The following is a 20,651-nucleotide window of genomic DNA, read 5'->3' on the forward strand; positions in this document are numbered from 1 at the left end:
GTGGCAAAGACTGCTAGCTTTCTCCCAGTTTCTATTTTCTCCTTCTTAATAATAGAACCCTATTCTTTTTACTTGGCGCATTGCTGCCTGCAACAAAGGTATTTCCCAGCCCCCCTTGCCACTAAGGGTGGCCATATAACTAAGATTTGGCTAATGAGTTGTCAGAAATGTGTGAAGTTTGAGGAGAGTCTCATTAAAACACATTGATTCCACTGAGAGATGTATTCTTTTGCCCTTCTCTCTTTCCTCTTCTTTCTGGGCTACAACATAGACATGAGGGCTGAGGCTCAGTAGCTTTCTTGGGTCATAAGATAATGTAGAAAGATAGAAAGTATGTAGGTCTTTGATGAACATGTAGCTGTATATAAGCTCCAGACTGCCTACTTTTGGGTTTCTATTATAAAAGCGAAAAATAACAATTACTGGAACATATAATAGTTTATTTCTGGTGTCTATTTCTTGCTGCAAAATCTAATTCTCACAGATACAGGTAGTCGTGTGGTACAGGTATCTGACTGTCTCCAATCCCATTTCTAGTCACCATAGAAATAGCCATAAATATATCTAAAAACAGTAAACCAACACTGGAAACATGGGAAAGGAAGTATTCACATACTTGAAATATAGAAATATCAAGAAAAAGTAATAACTACAGTGTATTGAAGCACACCAAATATGTTAAGAATCCGTGAGTTCATGTTATTTTTTTACAAAGCTCATTGTTTATTTTTGGAGGTTATTAGGGAGCCAATTCATTATTTTAAAAAGTGGTAAATGAAAGATTCAATCATTAATTCTGCCTTTCCTATACAAACTGTATTACTCAGGGTAACCAAATAGTTAGTAAGGGCAAGGTTTTCTTTATAGACATATTCCTACTAATACATTTAAAAGGGCTGATAGAATATCACCATTTTGCAGCTCTTAATGAAGCAATCATCAGTGGTTGCTAAAACTATTAGGTGAACTAATAAAGGATAACTTCATAACAGCTGGATAAGGCTGATAACGCCTGAACATAAGGATTTATCTTAACAACAAAAAGAGAGACAATCAGACATTATATATTTCCTGATGAAAGTTCACATCTGTATCATGAAGTATTCTTGAAAAATCAAGCCCTGCTTTTGTCAAACCTCTAGATCACTACCTACTGGTTTATAAGAAATACTGGGGGGACAGACTCTGAGATAAGATTGGACAACCATAAAAGCAGGAATGTAACACTCAGTACAGGGCAAAAGCATATATTCTTGATATAAAAGGTACTTCAGTAACAAGGAAATGTTAGAAAGCATTTTTTAATGCTTGCAGATGAAAAAATTGTGGAGTCTTTGGAGTAAGATGTAGAAAGTAAGTTCACAATACAGTAGGCTGGGATAAAACGGAGGGCCAGCTAATGGGGAGGCATAAACTAAAAGAATATTAGATAAAATGAAGATCATTAGGATGGAAACTAAAAAAAATGCAGTATCCAAATGAGAAACAATAGAATAGAAACTAGATATGCAGTATCCCAAATTAAACTGTGTGCTGGAAGCAATAAAGAGCAGATTATAAACTTGAATTAGTGATATGGAATACAAGTTTGAGAAGCTCTCCCAAAATACAGAGAAAAGAGGAGGCAAGATGACAAAAGAAAATGTGAAGAAAAAGATGGTAGACATAAAGGATAGAGTACAAAGACCCCCTGTATAGAATTGACATTCTGGAAGAGACCAGAACAAATTCAATAGGAACAATTATTAAACATACTGTAGGAAAAAACTTTCTGAGATGAAGGATGACCTGAGTCTGCAATTCAAACAGGCTTGTTGCCAAACACCAGGAAAACTTAATGAAAAGAGAATAACAACTAAATCTATCCTGGTCAACTTTGTACTTTACCTTGTTAAAATCATCATCATCAGGCATCCAGGCAGGGAGAAAAACAAGCAAACATACAAAAGTTATTCACAAGGGAATATAAGGCAGACTAGACTTAGATTTGTCTTACAATTAAAAACATCAAGAGATGGTCTTAACTGTATACACTGTATATGCATGTAAGCATATACAGTGTATACAGAGTTCAGTAGACAATTTGGACCCCAAAATTCTATATCCAGCCAAATTGACGAAGAAGCAACACATTTTCAAGTATGCGAGCCTTCAAAATATATACCAAAAGAATTATTTCAAAACATACTCTAGCTGACTGAGGGATTCTTCAATACACAAGGTAAAAGCCAGAACTTTTTTTCCAAGTATGACTTTATTGTAGGGTTTAGCTGGCTCTTGAATTACTGCTTTGTTAATTTTAGAAAGCAAGTACATTAACTAAAGTCATTTTCACTGGAGCGTGGATTAATTATTTTACAAAAATCAGTGTGCTAATGACCTTAACATTAAGAATTGCCTAAGATAGTTCTGAGCTTAGGCAGCATACGTATTTCCATTTGCAAATAGTACCTACTAGTTAAATACATACTTAATACATACAGTATATTATAGTGATTCTCAAAGTGTAGTCTCTTACCAGCAGCATAAATTTCACCTGGAACTTGTTAGAAAGGTAAGTTCTTGGGCCCCTACCCAGATTTGGTGAATCAGAAACCCTGGGGTTGGGGGCCAGCAATCTGTGTTTGAATAAGCTTTCCAATAAAATTTAAGAACCATTGGTATAATACATTGGTTCCTAGACTAAATTCATCATCAAAATTATTTGCAAAGACTTTGAAACATCTTTTTCCCACCCAGATGAGACTTAACCCTCTGAATTTGGAAGTCACTGATCTGGTAAAGCTTGCAATCAAAAGACCTAGAATATGCTTGGTTGGCTCCACCTTATCAATTTTGACAAGCTACTTAATATCACTGAGCCTCAGTATTCTATATTATAAAATAGCACTCACTTTCCTGCTCATTTCATTGGATCATTGCAGAAATTAAACGAAGAAATGAATATGAAAGTACTTTGCACTATAGATAAGGAAATCTATAGCTATATTATCCTGTGTTTGAAAAAGGTCTCATTTAATGGTTGTTAATGTTTTCTTGGTGACCAGTGTATACCATCCATGTTCTGCGTCAGTAAGTATTCTCCCCATGCAGTTCTTTCATCTTTCCATTTCCTAACTACCTACCACATTACTTTTTTTTGATTTACAAATTCAATAATTATATTTATTTTACCACCTTTTAATTGTGAACTTTTTTCTTCAGTTTTCTGTATGTTTGAGTCTTCTCTCTTCGAGGTTCTAAGTCATTTGAAAGCAGAGATCCTGCCATAAATGTTTTGTATTTGCCTTAGTATCAGATCTTAGGCTAAACTATATCTGTGTCTATATCTACATGTATATCTATGTAATACCAAGCAAAATACTTTATTCATTGAATTTAGTCCACTTAGCTCATTGTTGTAACTATTACTATAGGAATTGATAAGGATCTTTCTTTTTTACTTCATTAATGTAGGGATTTATTGCAAATGGAGCTTTCCTTCTAGTAGTATGAAAAGGTGGTTGATCTAGTACCAGTCAACATCTCTACTTCACTGCTGACAATTATTTTAAAAAGGTTTATTGTATTATTCTTTCTGCCTAGTTTATGGTTGCTGCACTTAAAACTGGAATTGCTTTTGTGTTCTGTTAATGGTAACACCAAGATTTCCCAACAAAAAAATGTCAGGTGGAAGGCCCAGTAGGCGTAGAGTATGAGCTTCCACACCTGGGCTAATAGAAGCCACCAGGTAGTCTCAGGTCTTCTTACATGTAGAACACAGTACCACAAATGTACCTTCTCCCAACTCCTGAGTTGTGTTTTGAGTTTGTATATATAAAACTAAATTACATTTAAAGGCTAATACAATTAGCCTTCATTAGATGGTTCTCCTTTATCTCCATAGTGTTGAAATTTTTCATTTTTGTTTTGTATTTTCCTTTCATGTCAATGGATACATTTATAGGAAACTAGCAGAGAAAGCACAAGTACTGGTTTAAGTTGCTTCAAAGCAGGTTTGTATTGAGTAACTGAGCAGAGAAGATATCACACGTAATTTTCATTTTAAAGGTTTTTACAGACAATCTGAATTCAAGATTGTATGTTTTTGCCAGAAATTAAGTAGAAAAAAAGTTAAACCATTTATTCCCCCCCCCCCTTTTTGGCTAGAGCTAATAAAAAGACAATCATATAATAAAAATAATTTTATCTTAAGATTTCTTCTTTTTTATACCCTTTTTTATACTAATGTTATTCTTAGTTATATATACTGCCACCAGTATATTTTGCCACCGGTTAAGTTATTGGCATAATTATATACACTGCCACCTTGGGACTTTCAGGACACCAGTGCATTATTTTCAAAACCTCAATTAACATACACTGATGAAATTGTTAAGCTCTATTTCTATCTCTGGGGAAAAGTTTTGCTTCAACAGACTATGCTGGAACATCATAATAATTATTAACAGAAGTGAAATATTATAATGCATTTATAAGCTATTGCTGGATTGGTGGGGCCAGTGGGGATCCTGTTTTCAAGAGCTTAATTATTCTAATCCACCTGGAGACCAGGTAGCTCTATTGGAATATATGTATACATAAACAGTCATAATTATTACTCTCATTTCTGTTCTTTTCTAATATTAATATGTCATGTAATTATACAATTGGATTTGAAGAAAATTCAAAAGTTCCAGTAGCTCCATTCAGAAATGCTAATACATTTGTAGAACAACTGGGTAATGTTTCCTAAAATTGTATTTTACCTGTGTGAACTGTTGATTCGAAGTCAGTATTCATTGTTGTCTAAGACAAGACCTATTAATGTCTGAGTTCCATCACAATCTGGTAACCTCTTATAAATCAACATATCTTCTAGGTAAGGGGAGTATTCAACTTCTAAAATACAATATTTATATATTTGTTCATAGATACCCTGTGACACATCAGAGCACAGGCTTTGGAGTCAGACTAAGAAACTTGAGTTCAACCCCCTTTCTTAATACTAGTTATATGAACCATTGAAAAATTATGTGGACTCAGGTAAATTGCTTAACATCGTAAAGCCTCAGTTTCATCATCTTAACATAGGGAAAGCACAAAAATTTTTTATCATGTTTAAGTTTTCATCTTGGCTTTATCCCTGTCTTCTTCTTTAGTAAATCCTTTTGTGGGCTTTTATGCCCTAGTCTTTTCATCTGTAAAATACAAATAATATAATTTACTACAAACATACTTTGAAGATATTGCAGATTCAGTTCCAAGCTACCACAAGAAATTGAATAGTGAAGTAAAAAGTGAGTCACATGAATTTTTGGGTTTCCCAGTGCATATAAAAGTTATGTTTACAATATACTATAGTCTATTAACTATGCAGTAGCATTGTCTAAAAAATAATGTACATATCTTAATATAAAGATGCTTTATTGCTTAAAAAAACTAACGATCATCTGAACCTTCAGCAAGTCATAATCTTTTTGCTGGTGTAGGGTCTTGCCTTGATGTTGTTGGCTGCTGACTTCTAAAAGCTAGGCTGGCTGTTGCAATGTCTTAAAATAAGATAGCAATAAAGTTTGCTATATGGATTGATTCTTTCCTTCATGAACTTCTTTGCTTTCTTTATAGTATGTGATACTGTTTGATAGCATTTTACCCACAGTAGAACTCCTTTCAAATTGGGAGTCAGTTCTCCCAAACCTTGCCACTGCTTTATCAACTAAGTTTATGTAATATTCTAAATCCTTTGCTGTCATTTCAACAATGTTCACAGCATCTTCACCAGAAGTAGATTCCATCTCAAAAGAACAGCTTTCTTTGTTCATCCATATGAAGTAGCTCCTCATCCGTTAAAGTTTTATTCTGAGATTGCAGCAATTCAGTCCCATCTTCAGGCTCTACTTCTAATTCTGGTTCTTTTACTATTTCCACCACATTTGCACTTACTTCCTCCACTGAACTACTCAAAGTCATCCTTTTAGAAAAGCTTATAAGCAACTTCTTCCAAACTTCTGTTAATGTTGATATTTTCAACTCCTCCTATGAATCATGAATGTTCTTATTGACATCTAGAATAGTGAATCCTTTCTGGGTTGTTTTCGATTGACTATCCAGATCTATCAGAGGAATCGCTGTCTGTGGCAGCTATAGCTTTACGAAATGTATTTTGTAAATAATAAGACTTGAAAGTCAAAATTACTCCTTGATCCTGGGCCATAGAATGGATGTTGTGTTAACAGGCATGAAAACAATTTTAATCTCCTTGTACATCTCCATCAGAGGCTTGGATGACGAGGTACATTGTCAGTGGGCAGTGATATTTTGAAAGGAATATTTTTTTCTGAGCAATAGATCTCAACAGTGGGAATGGGCTAAATATTTAGTAAACCATGTAAACGATGTGCTGTCATCCAGGCATTGTTGTTCCATTTGTAGTACAGACAGAATAGCATAATTATTAAGGGCTCTAGAATTTTAGGAATGGTAAAGGAGAATTGGCTTCAACTTAAAATCACCAACTATATTCATCTCTAACAAGAGAGTCAGCGTGTGTCCTTTGAAGCTTTGAAGCCAGGCATTCAATTCTCTCTAGCTATGAAAGTCCTGGATGGCATCTTATTCCAATATAAGGGTATGTTGTCTACCTTGAAAATCTGTTGTAAACGCGTAGCCACGTTCATTAATGATCTTAGCTAGATCTTCTGGAAAATTTGCTATAACTTCTTGCTGCTTCACCTTGCACCTTGCACTTTTATGTTCTGGAGAGGGCCTCTCTCCTTAAACCTCATGAACTAATCTCTGCTAGCTTCCAAATTTTCTTCTGCAGCTTATTCACCTCTCAGCCTTCATAAAATTTGAAAAGAATTAGGCCTTGCTATGGGTTAGGTTTTGGCTTAAGAAAATGTGGCTGGTTTCATTTTCTATCACCAAAACTTTCTTAATATCATCAATAAAGATGTTTCGCTTTCTTATCACTCTAGGGTTCACTGGAGTAGCACTTTTTTTTTTTTTTTTGAGACAGAGTCTCACTTTGTTGCCCAGGCAAGAGTGAGTGCCGTGGCATCAGCCTAGCTCACAGCAACCTCAATCTCCTGGGCTCAAGAGATCCTCCTGCCTCAGCCTCCCGAGTAGCTGGGACTACAGGCATGCACCACCATGCCCGGCTAATTTTTTCTATATATGTTAGTTGGCTGATTAATTTCTTTCTATTTATAGTAGAGACAGTGTCTTGCTCTTGCTCAGGCTGGTTTTGAACTCCTGACTTCGAGCAATCCGCCCGCCTCGGCCTCTCAGAGTGCTAGGATTACAGGCGTGAGCCACCGCACCCAGCCTGGAGTAGCACTTTTAATTTCCTTGAGACCTTTCCCTTTGTATTCACAGCTTCTGTTTGGCTCAAGAGGCCTAGCTTTTGGTCTGTCTTAGCTTTTGGCATGCCTTCCTCACTAAGCTTAACCATGTCTGCCGTCTGATTTAAAGTGAGAGACATGTGACTCTTCCTTTCACTTGAACACTTAGAGGCCATTGTAGAGTTATTAAGTGGCCTGATTTCAATATTGTTGTGTCTCAGGAAATAGTGGGAGAAAGACAGGGAATGGCCAGTAAGTAGAGCAGTCAGAACACACGTATTTAATAAATTTGCCATCTTATGTGGGTGCTATTCATGGTACCCCAAAACAATTACAGTAATAACATGAAAGATCACTGATCACAGATCACCATAACAGATATATAATATGAAAAAGGTTTTGAGATATTGCAAAAATTACCACAAATATGACACAGAGACACAGAGTGAACACATGGTATTGGAAAAATGGCACTGATAGACTTGCTGGACACAGTTGCCACAATCCTTCAATTTGTAAAAAAACAATATCTGCAAAGTGCAATAAAGTGAGGTATGCCTATACATACCACTACTCAGTTTTTATGGGATGTTTGCCTAGAAATGTAGTCTTATTTGAAGCATTGTGAGCCACTTGCATAAGAGATAATTTTAACTTAATAAAAAAATAAAAGGGACTAACAAAATTACCTTCTCATTTTGTCCTATTATTGTGAGGGGCTGCCAGAGAATTCTACTTGTTTATAATCCTGGCAGGATCTAGACCACCAAAAATACAAGGCAGTTCTTGTTTGAGTTAGGTCTATCACTAGATGTTTAACCATTTGACTGTGTAATTTAAATCTTGGTCTATTAAGCCATAAACAGATGGAACATTGCTAACAGTAGTAATTAAATTTTAAATTGTAAATCTTTTTTAAAGAGCTGGCAAATATACGGCGTCACAATCTTTATTCTGTTGTGTCGGTTATGTTCATTTTTATTTGGACTATAATCTCTGAATACCCAAATATAGGAAAGAAAACAAACTTTTCTGGTTCAAATGTCTGTTATTTTTAAAAATTGCATACTTAACAACGTTCATTCATTCAATAAATCTTGTGAACCAGGCACATTCTAGGCACTGGCAATATAGCAGTGACTAAGAAAAGCAAATCCCAACCCTCATAGAACTTAAATTCCGGTGGATTAGAGATGGGTAATAATCTTAATGTGTACTGTATGACGTGGTGATAAATGCTATGAGGAAAAATAAAGCTGAGTTAAGGACCTAGAGCATGATGCTATTTTAGATGGGATAGCCAGGGAAGGCCTTTCTGATAAATTGACATTTAAGCAGTGATCTGAATGAAGTAAAGGAGCAAGCCAAAGGGATATCTGGGGAAATAGAGTGCCAGGCAGAGAGAATGGCAAGTGCATACAAACACCCTGATCTGAGACCGTGCTTCTCTGTCGCTCTTCTACTCATTCCAACTTGAAGTGTTCCTTAACACTTTAAAAAGTTAAGGTGTTTCATAGCATATTCTACATAACTTTTTTACAAGTCTTGTATCATAGCATTGTTATTTTTTGATGCCCTCTAATCTGTCCTTTAGGAACATGGATAGTGCCTTACTTGCCCCATAATTGCTGCTAAACTACTGCTGACAGATTAAACTCATCAGTCAGTTTGATTATTTATTGAGCAACTACTATTCCTTTTATTTACTTAGTACTAAGGAGGGTTTTTTTTTTTTTCCAGAGTAAACATTGTTCTTAATCAGGGAATTATAAGAAATATATATTGTTAGATATATAAGTAAATAAAGAGAAAATAATGAGCAGGCAAGCCTTGGTCTACATTATTCAGAGGAAAGAAAAAGCCAATTTAAGTGAATTCTTTTAAAAACTTATTGAAAGGTTTTTTTACCGAAATATAACCTTTGTATTTTGAAAACCCATGGTGATATCCCTAATTCCTGATGTTTACTGAATTACTCTGATAGTCACTTGAAGTATTTAGTTAGAAAAATGAGTTTGAAAAGTAAGGGATCACAGAAAAGTTATTTGACTTGTACATCATTTTAGAATAGAACAGTTTGCTCTCCAAAAGAAAACTAAAAGTTATATTTTAATTTCTCTAACTTTTTAACTATTTCTACAAAGAAGTTATTCCACAGTTTCTTTATGATGCTTACCGAATGTTATTTTCTGTTTTATATCTCCAAAATTATGAAAACTGGTTCCTATTGGATTATGTTTCTCATGAAACAAATCTTTAGGGTATGCAGTAGGTGAAGTTTCAAAGTTCTTGATTTTTATGGGTTTTTGTTTGTTTGTTCTACCTGAAAGATTAATCTAGTTCTTGGATGTGGCAAAAGCTTTAAAATAAGTAGGAAGCTTATCACCACTCAACAGAAAACCCTGATTTTAGCTTTAACAGTTACTATCATTGTAGCTAACAGAATGTCAATGCTACTTTTTGAAATTTGAAAGTTTCTATGGTCACTTTTCTATAATTTGATATTATATATAATAAAATTATTGAGTTTACCTTTAGATAAGCCTATTTCTCAGTTAATACTGCATGTCAGCACTCAGTAATTTCTTTCTCTCCATCCTCCTCCCATCTCTCCTTCCATCCCACTTCCCAAAAAAAGTTAGTGCCTGTTTTGAAAACTAAATATTTCTAGACATTTTTAAGGCTTATATTTCTCTCTTTCAATATTTTAACAAAATTGACTTTGCCCTTCTTAATTTTCAATTTTTATGGTTAGAGAAACCAGTAAATGTGATCATAGAAAATTAGAAAATAAAGACCTATGTATGCATATTTACTACAGTGAGATCTTATTAAATGTGCTGTTTTGTAACCTGGTTTTTTTTTTTTTCAGTTAATGATCTTCATGTCAGTATTTTTCCATCTTATCACATCCAAAATCAAATTTCTCAGGCTAGGATCAAGTTTCACATCTGGTTGTTACATCCCTAAATCTTTTAAAAGAAAGAAAGAAAAAAAAGAAAGAACCCAGAACCCAGTCGTCTTTTCTCCTTTTTCTTTTCATGTCACTAATTAAATTGAGGCGATAAGACCAACTATCCCACAGGGTATCTTACCTTCTAGATATATCTGGTTGCTTCCTAATTTAACTTGTTCCTCTATCCCGTGTATTTCCTGTAAACTAGAAGTTAAATCTTAAGGCCTGTGAGATCCAAGTTAAACATTTTTGGCTGGAATATATGATAGGTTATGTATTAATATTTTTTTGTTAGAACTTGCCAGGAGACACAGTTTCTAGATGGGTGACCACTAATGAGACTGAAGTTGACTGTCTGCTCCCTGCACTGTAGAAAGTTATCTTTTTCTCCTTTCAACTAGAAAACTATGTGTTTGGAGTTACTTTGCACAGTATGAATCTCAGGGTCATGGCAAACATTTACCTGAATGTAATACTTGCCTGAACCAGTAGTTTCATGAGGGATTGTGTAATGCTAATTTTCAGATTTTTATTTATTTCTTCTATATTATTAGATAGCCTTCTATAAAATAGAGTACTTTATTGACTGGTGGGGCTATATTCTGAAATACAGTGTTGCTCCTGCAAAAGCAAGATAAATGTATTTACCAATTTAGTTACCAATTTTCACCAGCTCAGAATATGTAAGGTTTTTTTTCTTTTTTCTGGTTTTCTCCTTTTTGAATATCATTGTAGATTCGTGGATTTTTATTGATTCAGTGGGTCTCAGTCAACTTCAGTTATAGTTCTTACAACTTTGACTAATAGGGAAGGAGGTGTTCCAGGCTGATTCCTATGTCTTTTTGCTATGACACTATATTTTTAATTATGGAAATGTTTAGACATAAAACTATAGAGAATAGTATAGTGAACTCCCAATATACCTGTCTCTCTCCCCTTTAGCAGTTATTAGTATTTTCCCAATTTTATTTATCTCCTGCTTTTTTGACTCCCTAAATTATGATCCCATTGATATTTGAAAGTTTCTTTGTTTTCTGGCATGGCAAGATGTCCCAGCCTCAAACCCGGTAATGCATTTCTCTAAGAAGCCCTGATTGCTATTAGTAAGGAATGGTATCAGATAACAAAATCTGGGCACAGGGATTATTGGAAGCTTTTATTTTGATTTTTCTCTATTTTCTATAAGCAGGCTTACTCTTGTTTGAGTAGTGGAGGAAGGACATTTCTCAAATATAAGACAAAAAGCTTTATTCTTTACCTTCTTGTATTTAGTTTTTTAATTAGTTAATTTTTTTTTCTTTTTAGATACAGAGTCTCACTCTGTTGCCCAGACTGGAATACAGTGATGCAATCATAGCTCGATGTAACCTCAAACTCCTGGGCTCAAGTGATCCTCCTGCCTCAGCTTCCTGAGTAGCTAGGACTGCAAACACATGCCACCATGCCCGGTTAATTTTCCCCCCCAGAGGCTGGATCTCACTATATTGTCCAGACTGATCTTGAACTCCTGGCCTCAAGCTATCCTCCTGCCTCAGCCTCCCAAAATGCTGGGATTACAGGCATGAGCCACCATGCCTGGCCTTATTTTCTATTTTAATTGGTCAAAATGTTAGGCATAGCTGACAGATTATTCAGATGTTGACACATAAGAATTTTTAATGAAGGATTTTTTAAAAAATAAGTACCATTAAGTGTTACCAGTTTCCCCCAACTACAATGTAAGGAAGTCATCCATTTATAAAAATATGACTTCTGAAGGTTTGCTTGTACCACACTTTGGTATTTTAACATTGAACACATTTTCTCATAGTAATAATGCAGATGATAAAATGGTATTATTGGGTTTCCAACTCTTAAAATCTGTATACAATTTTCAAGATAAACCAAACCCAAATATTTTCCCTCCTGATGCCCCCTGAAAGAAAATGTATAGAAATGAGAAATGAAGAAACCAGTAACAGTAAATAGGAGGACTCCCAAAGGATGATAGTCGAACAAATTTCTAGACCCCTGTTTGGGTACCAGAGGGCCCAACTCTAACCTCTCCTCACTTCCCTATACCTCTTTCAACCATGCTCTTGACCTATAGATAGCTGGCAAGAATCCCAGGCAAAACGCCACATAGATTTTCTTTAGAAAAATTGGGAAAATCTACGTCTTCTAACTTATATGTTATGTTCCCAGAAGAGAAGAAACCATCTTCATTCTGGCATTTAGAAGGTCTGCTGGCTCCCCACCCACTCACTGTAAAGGAACACTGCCAGTTAGCTTGTGCCCAGCTCACACAGAGCTCCCTCTTTTATCTCCTTCAAAAGAGCAATGTAACCAAAATCAGAGCATCTTCACCATAACAGAGGTAACCAAAGATCACCAGGCATGTAAGGAAAACTAATAGCATGAAAGACTAAATCAATAACCAGAAATATTGCCAGTAGTGAAAATAGAACTAATCAGAGAAAACTTTATAAAAAATAAATTAATATACTCAGAGATCCAAGAAGATACTATATCCATTAAACAAGAATGGGAAGATATACTTTTCAGATTGAAAAGGCATATCAAGTGCTGAAATAGAGAATCAGACATCATGCCGTGACACATGCTCTCAAAACTACAGAATTCCTAGAATAAAAAGGGACCAGAAAGAAGTCACACACATAATAACAAGTATCAGACTGAAATTAAACCTCTCATAAATAACCCTTAATGCTTTAAGACAATATTGCCTATGACATTTAGAAAGATAATATTATGCAGCCAAGGATTCTACATCCTGCCAAAGTATTAGTCAAGGGTGAAAGCAGAATACAGTTGTTTTCAGACATTAAAGGCCTCAAAGTTTACCTTCCCTTGGAATTAAAAGAAATGAGTGAATTACACATTCACTATCAACTTTCTTGAGAAATAAAAATTCAGCATTTAATTTTTCATTAAACATTTTCGCTTGGATTTTTTTTAATCTCATTGCTGCCAAAAGGATTATTGAGGGGAAAAAGAGAAAGGGGAATTACAAACAATTACATTACATGGTTATGTATTCACACCATACAAAAAATTACAGAGCTACTGGGGGGAACAACAATTAGACTACTCCCTTTACTCTCAGCAGGCTGAAATATTTCATACATTGTACACAAAATTAATCCATAATTTCCCATATTTCCCAATAATCCGAGCAACAGGTGACCCAGGACTATGTGCTTTTCGATCACAGCTGGCAGGTACTCCATGTGGCAGACAGGGGCAACAGCACTAAGTTTTCTTACCATCAGAACTAGAATGACATGGTCTGGCTTAAATTCAGGAGTATCATTCTGACTGCTGTGTTGAGAAAAGACTTGGGATTCAAGTGGTAGGCCACCGGTAGACGCAGAGAGACCAGTTTGGGTATCACTGCCCTGTTCCAGGTGAAACATGATAGTGGTTCTGACATGGTAGTAACAGTGGAGTTGGTAAAAAGAGGTCAGCTGTGGGTATCATTTGAAGGTAGAGCCAGGATTTCCTGACCTATTGGATGTGAGATGAGCAAGAGAAGAGGAGTCAAGATTTTTAGTCTGAACAATAGGAAGGGATGAACAGGTTTAAGGGAAAGATTAGAGGTTCAATTTTTTATGTTATTTCAGAATTCTATTTGACTTCCAAGTAAAGATTTCAATTACTTGAGTATATGTATCTGCAGTCAGAAGAAAGGTATGGTCTAGAAATAGAATTTGGAGATAGCATATGTGTGTGTGTGTGTGTGTGTGTGTGTAATATTTAAAGGCATGTGATTGGATGCATTGACTTAGGAGTGAATACAGATAAAGAAGATCTGAAAACTAGGATCCTAAGACACTCCAACATTAAGAATCAGGGACAGGCCGGGCGCGGTGGCTCACGCCTGTAATCCTAGCTCTCTGGGAGGCCGAGGCGGGCGGATTGCTCGAGGTCGGGAGTTCAAAACCAGCCTGAGCAAGAGCGAGACCCCGTCTCTACTATAAATAGAAAGAAACTAATTGGCCAACTAATATATATAGAAAAAATTAGCCGGGCATGGTGGCGCATGCCTGTAGTCCCAGCTACTTGGGAGGCTGAGACAGAAGGATCGCTTGAGCCCAGGAGTCTGAGGTTGCTGTGAGCTAGGCTGACGCCACGGCACTCACTCTAGCCTAGGCAACAAAGTGAGACTCTGTCTCAAAAAAAAAAACAAAAAAAACAAAACAAAACAAAACAAAAAAAAGAATCAGGGACATAAGAAAGAAGGGTCAAAGAAGACTGAGGAAGAACAGCCATTGGAATTTAGGGAGAGCCAAGAGCATGGTGCCCTAGAAACCATGTGAAGGAAATGTTTCAAGAAGGAAAGAGTCATTGCCTATTTTATGCTGCTTTGGTCAATTAGGATAAGCACTAAAAATTCACTGTTGCATTTGGCAACATGGATGTTGATGTTTTTCTTGAAAAGATCTGTTATGTTTTTCAGAAAGCTACTGAGGTGTTAAGACATGAATACTTAAGTTGTTTGGCCCCAACTACTTAATAAATGGAACTACAGGTTGAGCATCCCAAATCCAAAATGCTTCAAAATCCAAATTTTTTTGAGTGTCAACATGACATTCAAAGGAAATGCTCATTGTAGCATTTCAGATTTCAGATTTTCAAACTTGGGGTGCTGAACGTTAAATATAATGCCAATATTCCAAAATTTGAAAAAATCTAAAACCTGAGACACTTCTAGTCCCAGGCATTTCAGAGAAGGGATATTCTGTATTAGATATTTCTTTTGGCCTAGAGGGCATTGTGAAAAATTACTGAGATACCAAAGGAGCCATAAACTAAGAAAATCTGGGCATCTCTGCTTTAGAAAATTATGTTACCTAAACATTTTATTTAAAGAGGGAAGCATCTCTTACCTTTTCTTTGTGCTAAAAAGTTTGAATTAGTAATTTTAAATCTGGTCAGATTACATGCAATTAATAAAATTATCCTAACATGGTTATTCAACATTTAAAAAATAAAACTCTGTTTTATGAAATATCAGTGGTACATCTTTGCATGAATTTTTTTTCTTGCCTCCATAGGTATGATCTGAATATGCGTTGCTTGGCAGCTCGGGTCAACTATAAGACTTTGATTATCATCTGCGCACTCTTCACTTTGGTCACAGTCCTTTTGTGGAATAAGTGTTCCAGTGACAAAGCGATCCAATTTCCACGGCACTTGAGTAGTGGCTTCAGAGTGGATGGATTAGAGAAAAAAACAGCAGCGTCTGAGAGTAACAACTATGTGAACCACATGGCCAAACAACAGTCTGAGGAGGCATTCCCTCAGGAACAGCAGAAAGCACCCCCTGTCGTTGGGGGCTTCAATAGCAATGGGGGAAGCAAGGTGTTAGGGCTCAAATATGAAGAAATTGACTGTCTCATAAATGACGAACACACAATTAAAGGGAGACGAGAGGGGAATGAAGTCTTTCTTCCATTCACTTGGGTAGAGAAATATTTTGATGTTTACGGAAAGGTGGTTCAGTATGATGGCTATGATCGCTTTGAATTCTCTCATAGCTATTCCAAAGTTTATGCACAGAGAGCCCCTTATCATCCTGACGGTGTCTTTATGTCCTTTGAGGGCTACAATGTGGAAGTCAGAGACAGAGTCAAGTGCATAAGTGGGGTTGAAGGTTGGTATCTCTCTGCTTCACTTGCATTTTTCAAGCCTGATTATGTTGAGGAATAAAAAGTATAGATGTTAATTATACAGCAGGTACACATAGCTTATTTTCAAGAGACTTTTCATCACTCAGATTTAGTAGGGATGGCCAGAGTGAGTATGAACAAACCTAGGGCAACTTTCTAAATTTTATCATTTAAAGGCTGCAAAAAGATGATACCTGAACAAATATGATTATTCCATTAACCTGCATCAGAATCTAAAATTCTCACCAATAAGGTCTAGGCACAGCATCTTCAGAAATTTTACATTAAAATATATAGCTATTATCCTATGAGAGGAGATGGAAAAAGGAGAGACCTTCCAGTGGCCCCATCAGTATACAAATATGGGATCTTGTTACCTTACTATCTAGGTGTCATCTCTGGAAGGAAGTTTTAAGTCCTCAGGGCAAAACACTTCCCATATACTTTTTCTCTGAACTTATGCTGAACTCCCCCCCCCCCCCATAGTCTATTACATACTATCTTTTTTTTTTTGAGACAAGAGTCTCACTTTGTTGCCCAGGCTAGAGTGACTGCCGTGGCATCAGCCTAGCTCACAGCAACCTCAAACTCCTAGACTCAAGTAATCCTGCTGCCTCAGCCTTCTGAGTAGCTGGGACTACAGATATGCGCCACCATGCCCGACTAATTTTTTTTATATATATTTGTTGGCCAATTAATTTCTTTCTATTTATAGTAGAGACAGGGTCTTGCTCTTGCTCAGACTGGTTTCGAACTCCTGATTGTCTTTAAAACCTGAGGTGCATTGGTTATTCAGACTTGTCCAAAAATAAACAAGACAAACCCAAGGCAATGGAGGTTCTTTATGGATATGATTAGTATGCTTTGGATTTGCTTTTCAAACCAGAAAGCCAAATTGAATTTGACTTTAAAGTACATCATTCAAACAGGGGAAAGAGTTTAATGTGTTTTCAGATTACTCGGTTTGGGTTTTATTTTCCTCGTTTTGTTATAAAGTGATTTTAATATCTTGATACTTTAAACTCTGTGTTGAGACAAGCTTTTAACCTACTTAATATATATTTTTGCTTTGAAAGAAAGTTTGTGCTCATTTGGTGACTCTGTAGATGTTTTATAATATCTTTACTAAATGTTTAGAAGAGGAAAGAGGGCCAGATTCACCTATACTCTCACCACCTCAAGATAATTATTATCATTTTTGTATATTCTGTAGAGGTCTTTGTTCCTGGATATATGTTTTAATGTAGTTGTAATGATATTTATCATAAAGTGATTCAGGAGGGAAATAGTTTGTTAGCAATTTCAAAGATATCCATGGCCATAACTTTTTTTTAGTGACTTTAAAAATTTTTTTAATTAATGGGTGCTTAGATTCTAAAGATAAAGTGAGGAAAGCACCTGTAAACAGTTAATATTTTGATGTGATTTTTCTGATCTTTTTGTTGTTGTAGATAAACATTTTTTAAACAAATTGAGATCATTGTATTTTATATTTTGTATTTTGTATTCTATTTTCACCTACCATATTATGATTATTTCCCCTTGTGATTGAATACTTGTTGAACATTTTGATGACTGATATTTGTGGTAAGAATGTGCCATGATATACATATGTAATATATGGGACCCTTCTCTTTTGTTGGACACTTAGGTCATTTTCATTTTTTCTGCTATTATAAATAATGTTATAGATACTCATTGTTAATCTTCATTTGCTATTTTAATTTTAATTAGCTGTTGTGTCAAATAAACTGCCAAACTCTTGATCTGTCTTGCCAAACTGCTTTCTAAAAAGGTGGAACCTATTCATGCTTTCAGTAGAACAGTATGAGGATTCTCTTGGCACTCAAGTCTTGCCATCATGGAACTTTAATCTGTTGTTTATAGAGGAATATCTAGTGAGGTCAAATATCTTTTTCACATGCTTTTAACCATGTCTTTATATTCTTTCCTCCTTTTTCTAATTTTATTAGTAGAGTTTTTTTAAATGTGTTTGTGTAAACTGTTATATATTAAGGGTATCAACACATTTGTTAAAAATGGGATTTTTTTCAGTTTGGTTGTCTTTTTAATTTTACTTATGGTTTGTTTTGGAAGTTTTTAGTTCTATTTACTAAAATATGGGGTTTTATGGAGTCTGTTAGATCTTTGTACTTCTTTGGTTTACTCTTAGACATTCGCCCCATTATAATCAGCTTTTCGCTTGTAGTTTCTCTAATAGTTTTAAGGTTTCATGTTTTTACTTTAACTTTTTTAGTTCAGTTAAATTGATTTATATTTTGGAAGATGGTACAAGGGCAGGGTCTAATTTTAGATTTTTTTTCCTCTAACACATATTAAATATTCTCCTCTTTTCCCCACTGACTCATGATGCCGTCTTTATACTAAATTCTTCTATGAGTACTACAGTGTGTTGCTGGCCTACTCTTCTGTTTCATTGATCAGTCTCAGTTCTTATGCCAGTTGAACGTTATTATAGTTGTCACCCATCTTTAATGATATTATATAAACCTACCTTTTATTAAGTGATAATAATTTTATTTGAGTTTGTAGAGAGGGGAAATCCTCCTTTGATATTTGACCTCACTAATTATTAAGAAAGAAAATGATGATATTCCTTCGTAAATAACAGCTTAAAGAGCAATGTTACATGACAGCAAGAGTTAGGTGACAAGAGAAACTCATACTCTGCTACTGGAAGCATAAGTAGATTCCACCTTTTTATAAAGCAGTTTGACAGAGAAAAGATAGAGATGTTAAAACGCTTATCTGTAGCCTAAGTCTCTTAGCCTATATGGTCCCTAATTCCTTAAACATTGTTTTGAAACTATATCAAAATGCATACAATTTTGTAGGTCCCCAATCTCTACTGTGCCCATCAGATGCTTGTTAATTTATTTTAGAACTGCAGATAGAAGTTTCTCTCTCAGCATGTACATGATTCAATAATGCAATACTCTGTGCAGTGTAGTATTGTAGTTCCCATGGAGGAAATTACTAAAGTAAACACTAATACCAAACATTTAAAAGTTGTGCTTAAAACCTTAAAAGAGATAATCCATTAATGAATTATTTCAAGAAACTATGGTTAAATATACAACTTTAATTCATTTTTTAAAAACTACTCCTTGTTCTTAAAGATTACAATTTGACAGGAGGGATATAAAAATAATTTCAAGCTGTTTTTATATTTTAAGGTACCTAGTCATAACTGGCTTCTTAACTACTTTAACCGTCAGATGATATACTTAGGTTATTAGACCATACGTTGACATTGGAGGGAGAAATGAGTTTGTAGTTAACTCAACTGTTAAGTATTAATGTTTAAGAAAATATCAGGATTAATGTTTAAAATAAAATTGTGACGTTATCTATGTGCATCTAAGTTGTGCAAAATTTGAATGTATGAGGCAGAATTATGAAACATGACATCTGTAGCTATGAACAGAAGGCAGTCCTTTAAAAGTAATTTATAACACTGTATTTCTCTCTATCAACAAATAATGAGAATGAGTGAATATTTTTGTTTTTCATATCTGGTTAATTTGGTATTAGTCTTTTATAATTATAAAAGCAGTGCAATAAGAAAGCTCAAAAGTTCCTGGTAACCCTATAACATTCACCAGAAGTAAAACAGTGAGGAGTGTATTCAGAATGGGCTTGTAAATGTCTAGGCATGAGTTTTCATTTTGCTTCTCTATTTTATAGGTGTGCCATTATCTACACAATGGGGACCTCAAGGCTATTTCTACCCAATCCAGATTGCACAGTATGGGTTAAGTCATTACAGCAAGAATCTAACTGAAAAACCTCCTCACATAGAGGTATATGAAACAGCAGAAGACAGGGACAAAAACAGCAAGCCTAATGACTGGACTGTGCCAAAGGGCTGCTTTATGGCTAGTGTGGCTGATAAGTCTAGATTCACCAATGTTAAACAGTTTATGGCTCCAGGTAAGTTATGTATTGTATTATATGTGTCTGTAAACTTTATGTTGATTTGTGGTACCTGATATTCCCTTAAAATTTTAATATGGCTTTAAAAAACACAAAGTGTCACCCAAATGTAATCCCTAAAGAAGGAACAACTAAAAAGTCAAGGTTATAGAAAGGAATATTTACTGTGTGAAGAGTCAAGACATAGACTGAATGTTAAGGTCCAGATTACTGCACAGTATTCACCTCCCTCTAGGGATCTATATCCCATAGGAATGAAGTTCCTCGGTTTATTTTAATATTTCAGTACAGTATAGTTTAATTTTTAAGCTTTTGCATTAAGATAGAATTTTTTTTTTTTAATGGAGAGAGTAGACCCATCCTTTCCTCTGCCTATTTTTTACCAATAGCTTTTAATTTTTTCAAGATAATATAGCATTAGCAACAGGCCTGCTTCCCATATTGAGTTTTGTTAATGTACTAGATTATCTCAAACTTCATATAAAACCATTTTCATTAATAAAATCAAATTAACTTTATGCAACATTTCCCCTTTTACTAAGACAGTCCCATTAATTAGAATGTAATGTATTTTTCTGCACTAATCAATATCCATGAGAATTAATGAGTCCATTACTTAAAAAGACAATGAAATAATTTTAGTTAGTACCTCAGACTTAATTCTCTGTGGGGAAATGTTGTCAAGAAGAGAACTTGTTCCCAACTCCCACCAGCCTTGCAGTAGGTAAATAAAAAGAGAGA

The 20,651-nt window shown here is 35.1% G+C and overlaps 1 protein-coding gene across 2 annotated transcripts in view; it reads left to right on the top strand.

Moving 5' to 3' along the window:
* The window catches only part of GLCE (glucuronic acid epimerase), a 117,466-nt gene that overhangs the window by 87,154 nt on the left and 9,661 nt on the right, over window positions 1-20,651 (top strand). For both annotated transcript variants that reach the window (XM_012768346.2, XM_076004512.1), the window contains 2 exons: window positions 15,339-15,937; window positions 19,662-19,907. In XM_012768346.2, coding sequence (XP_012623800.1) covers window positions 15,352-15,937; window positions 19,662-19,907 — 832 coding nt within the window. In that variant the 5' untranslated portion in view covers window positions 15,339-15,351. The remainder of the gene's footprint in view (window positions 1-15,338; window positions 15,938-19,661; window positions 19,908-20,651) is intronic.

This window comes from Microcebus murinus, chromosome 6 (assembly GCF_040939455.1).
Source record: "Microcebus murinus isolate Inina chromosome 6, M.murinus_Inina_mat1.0, whole genome shotgun sequence".
NCBI classification, from domain to species: domain Eukaryota; kingdom Metazoa; phylum Chordata; class Mammalia; order Primates; family Cheirogaleidae; genus Microcebus; species Microcebus murinus.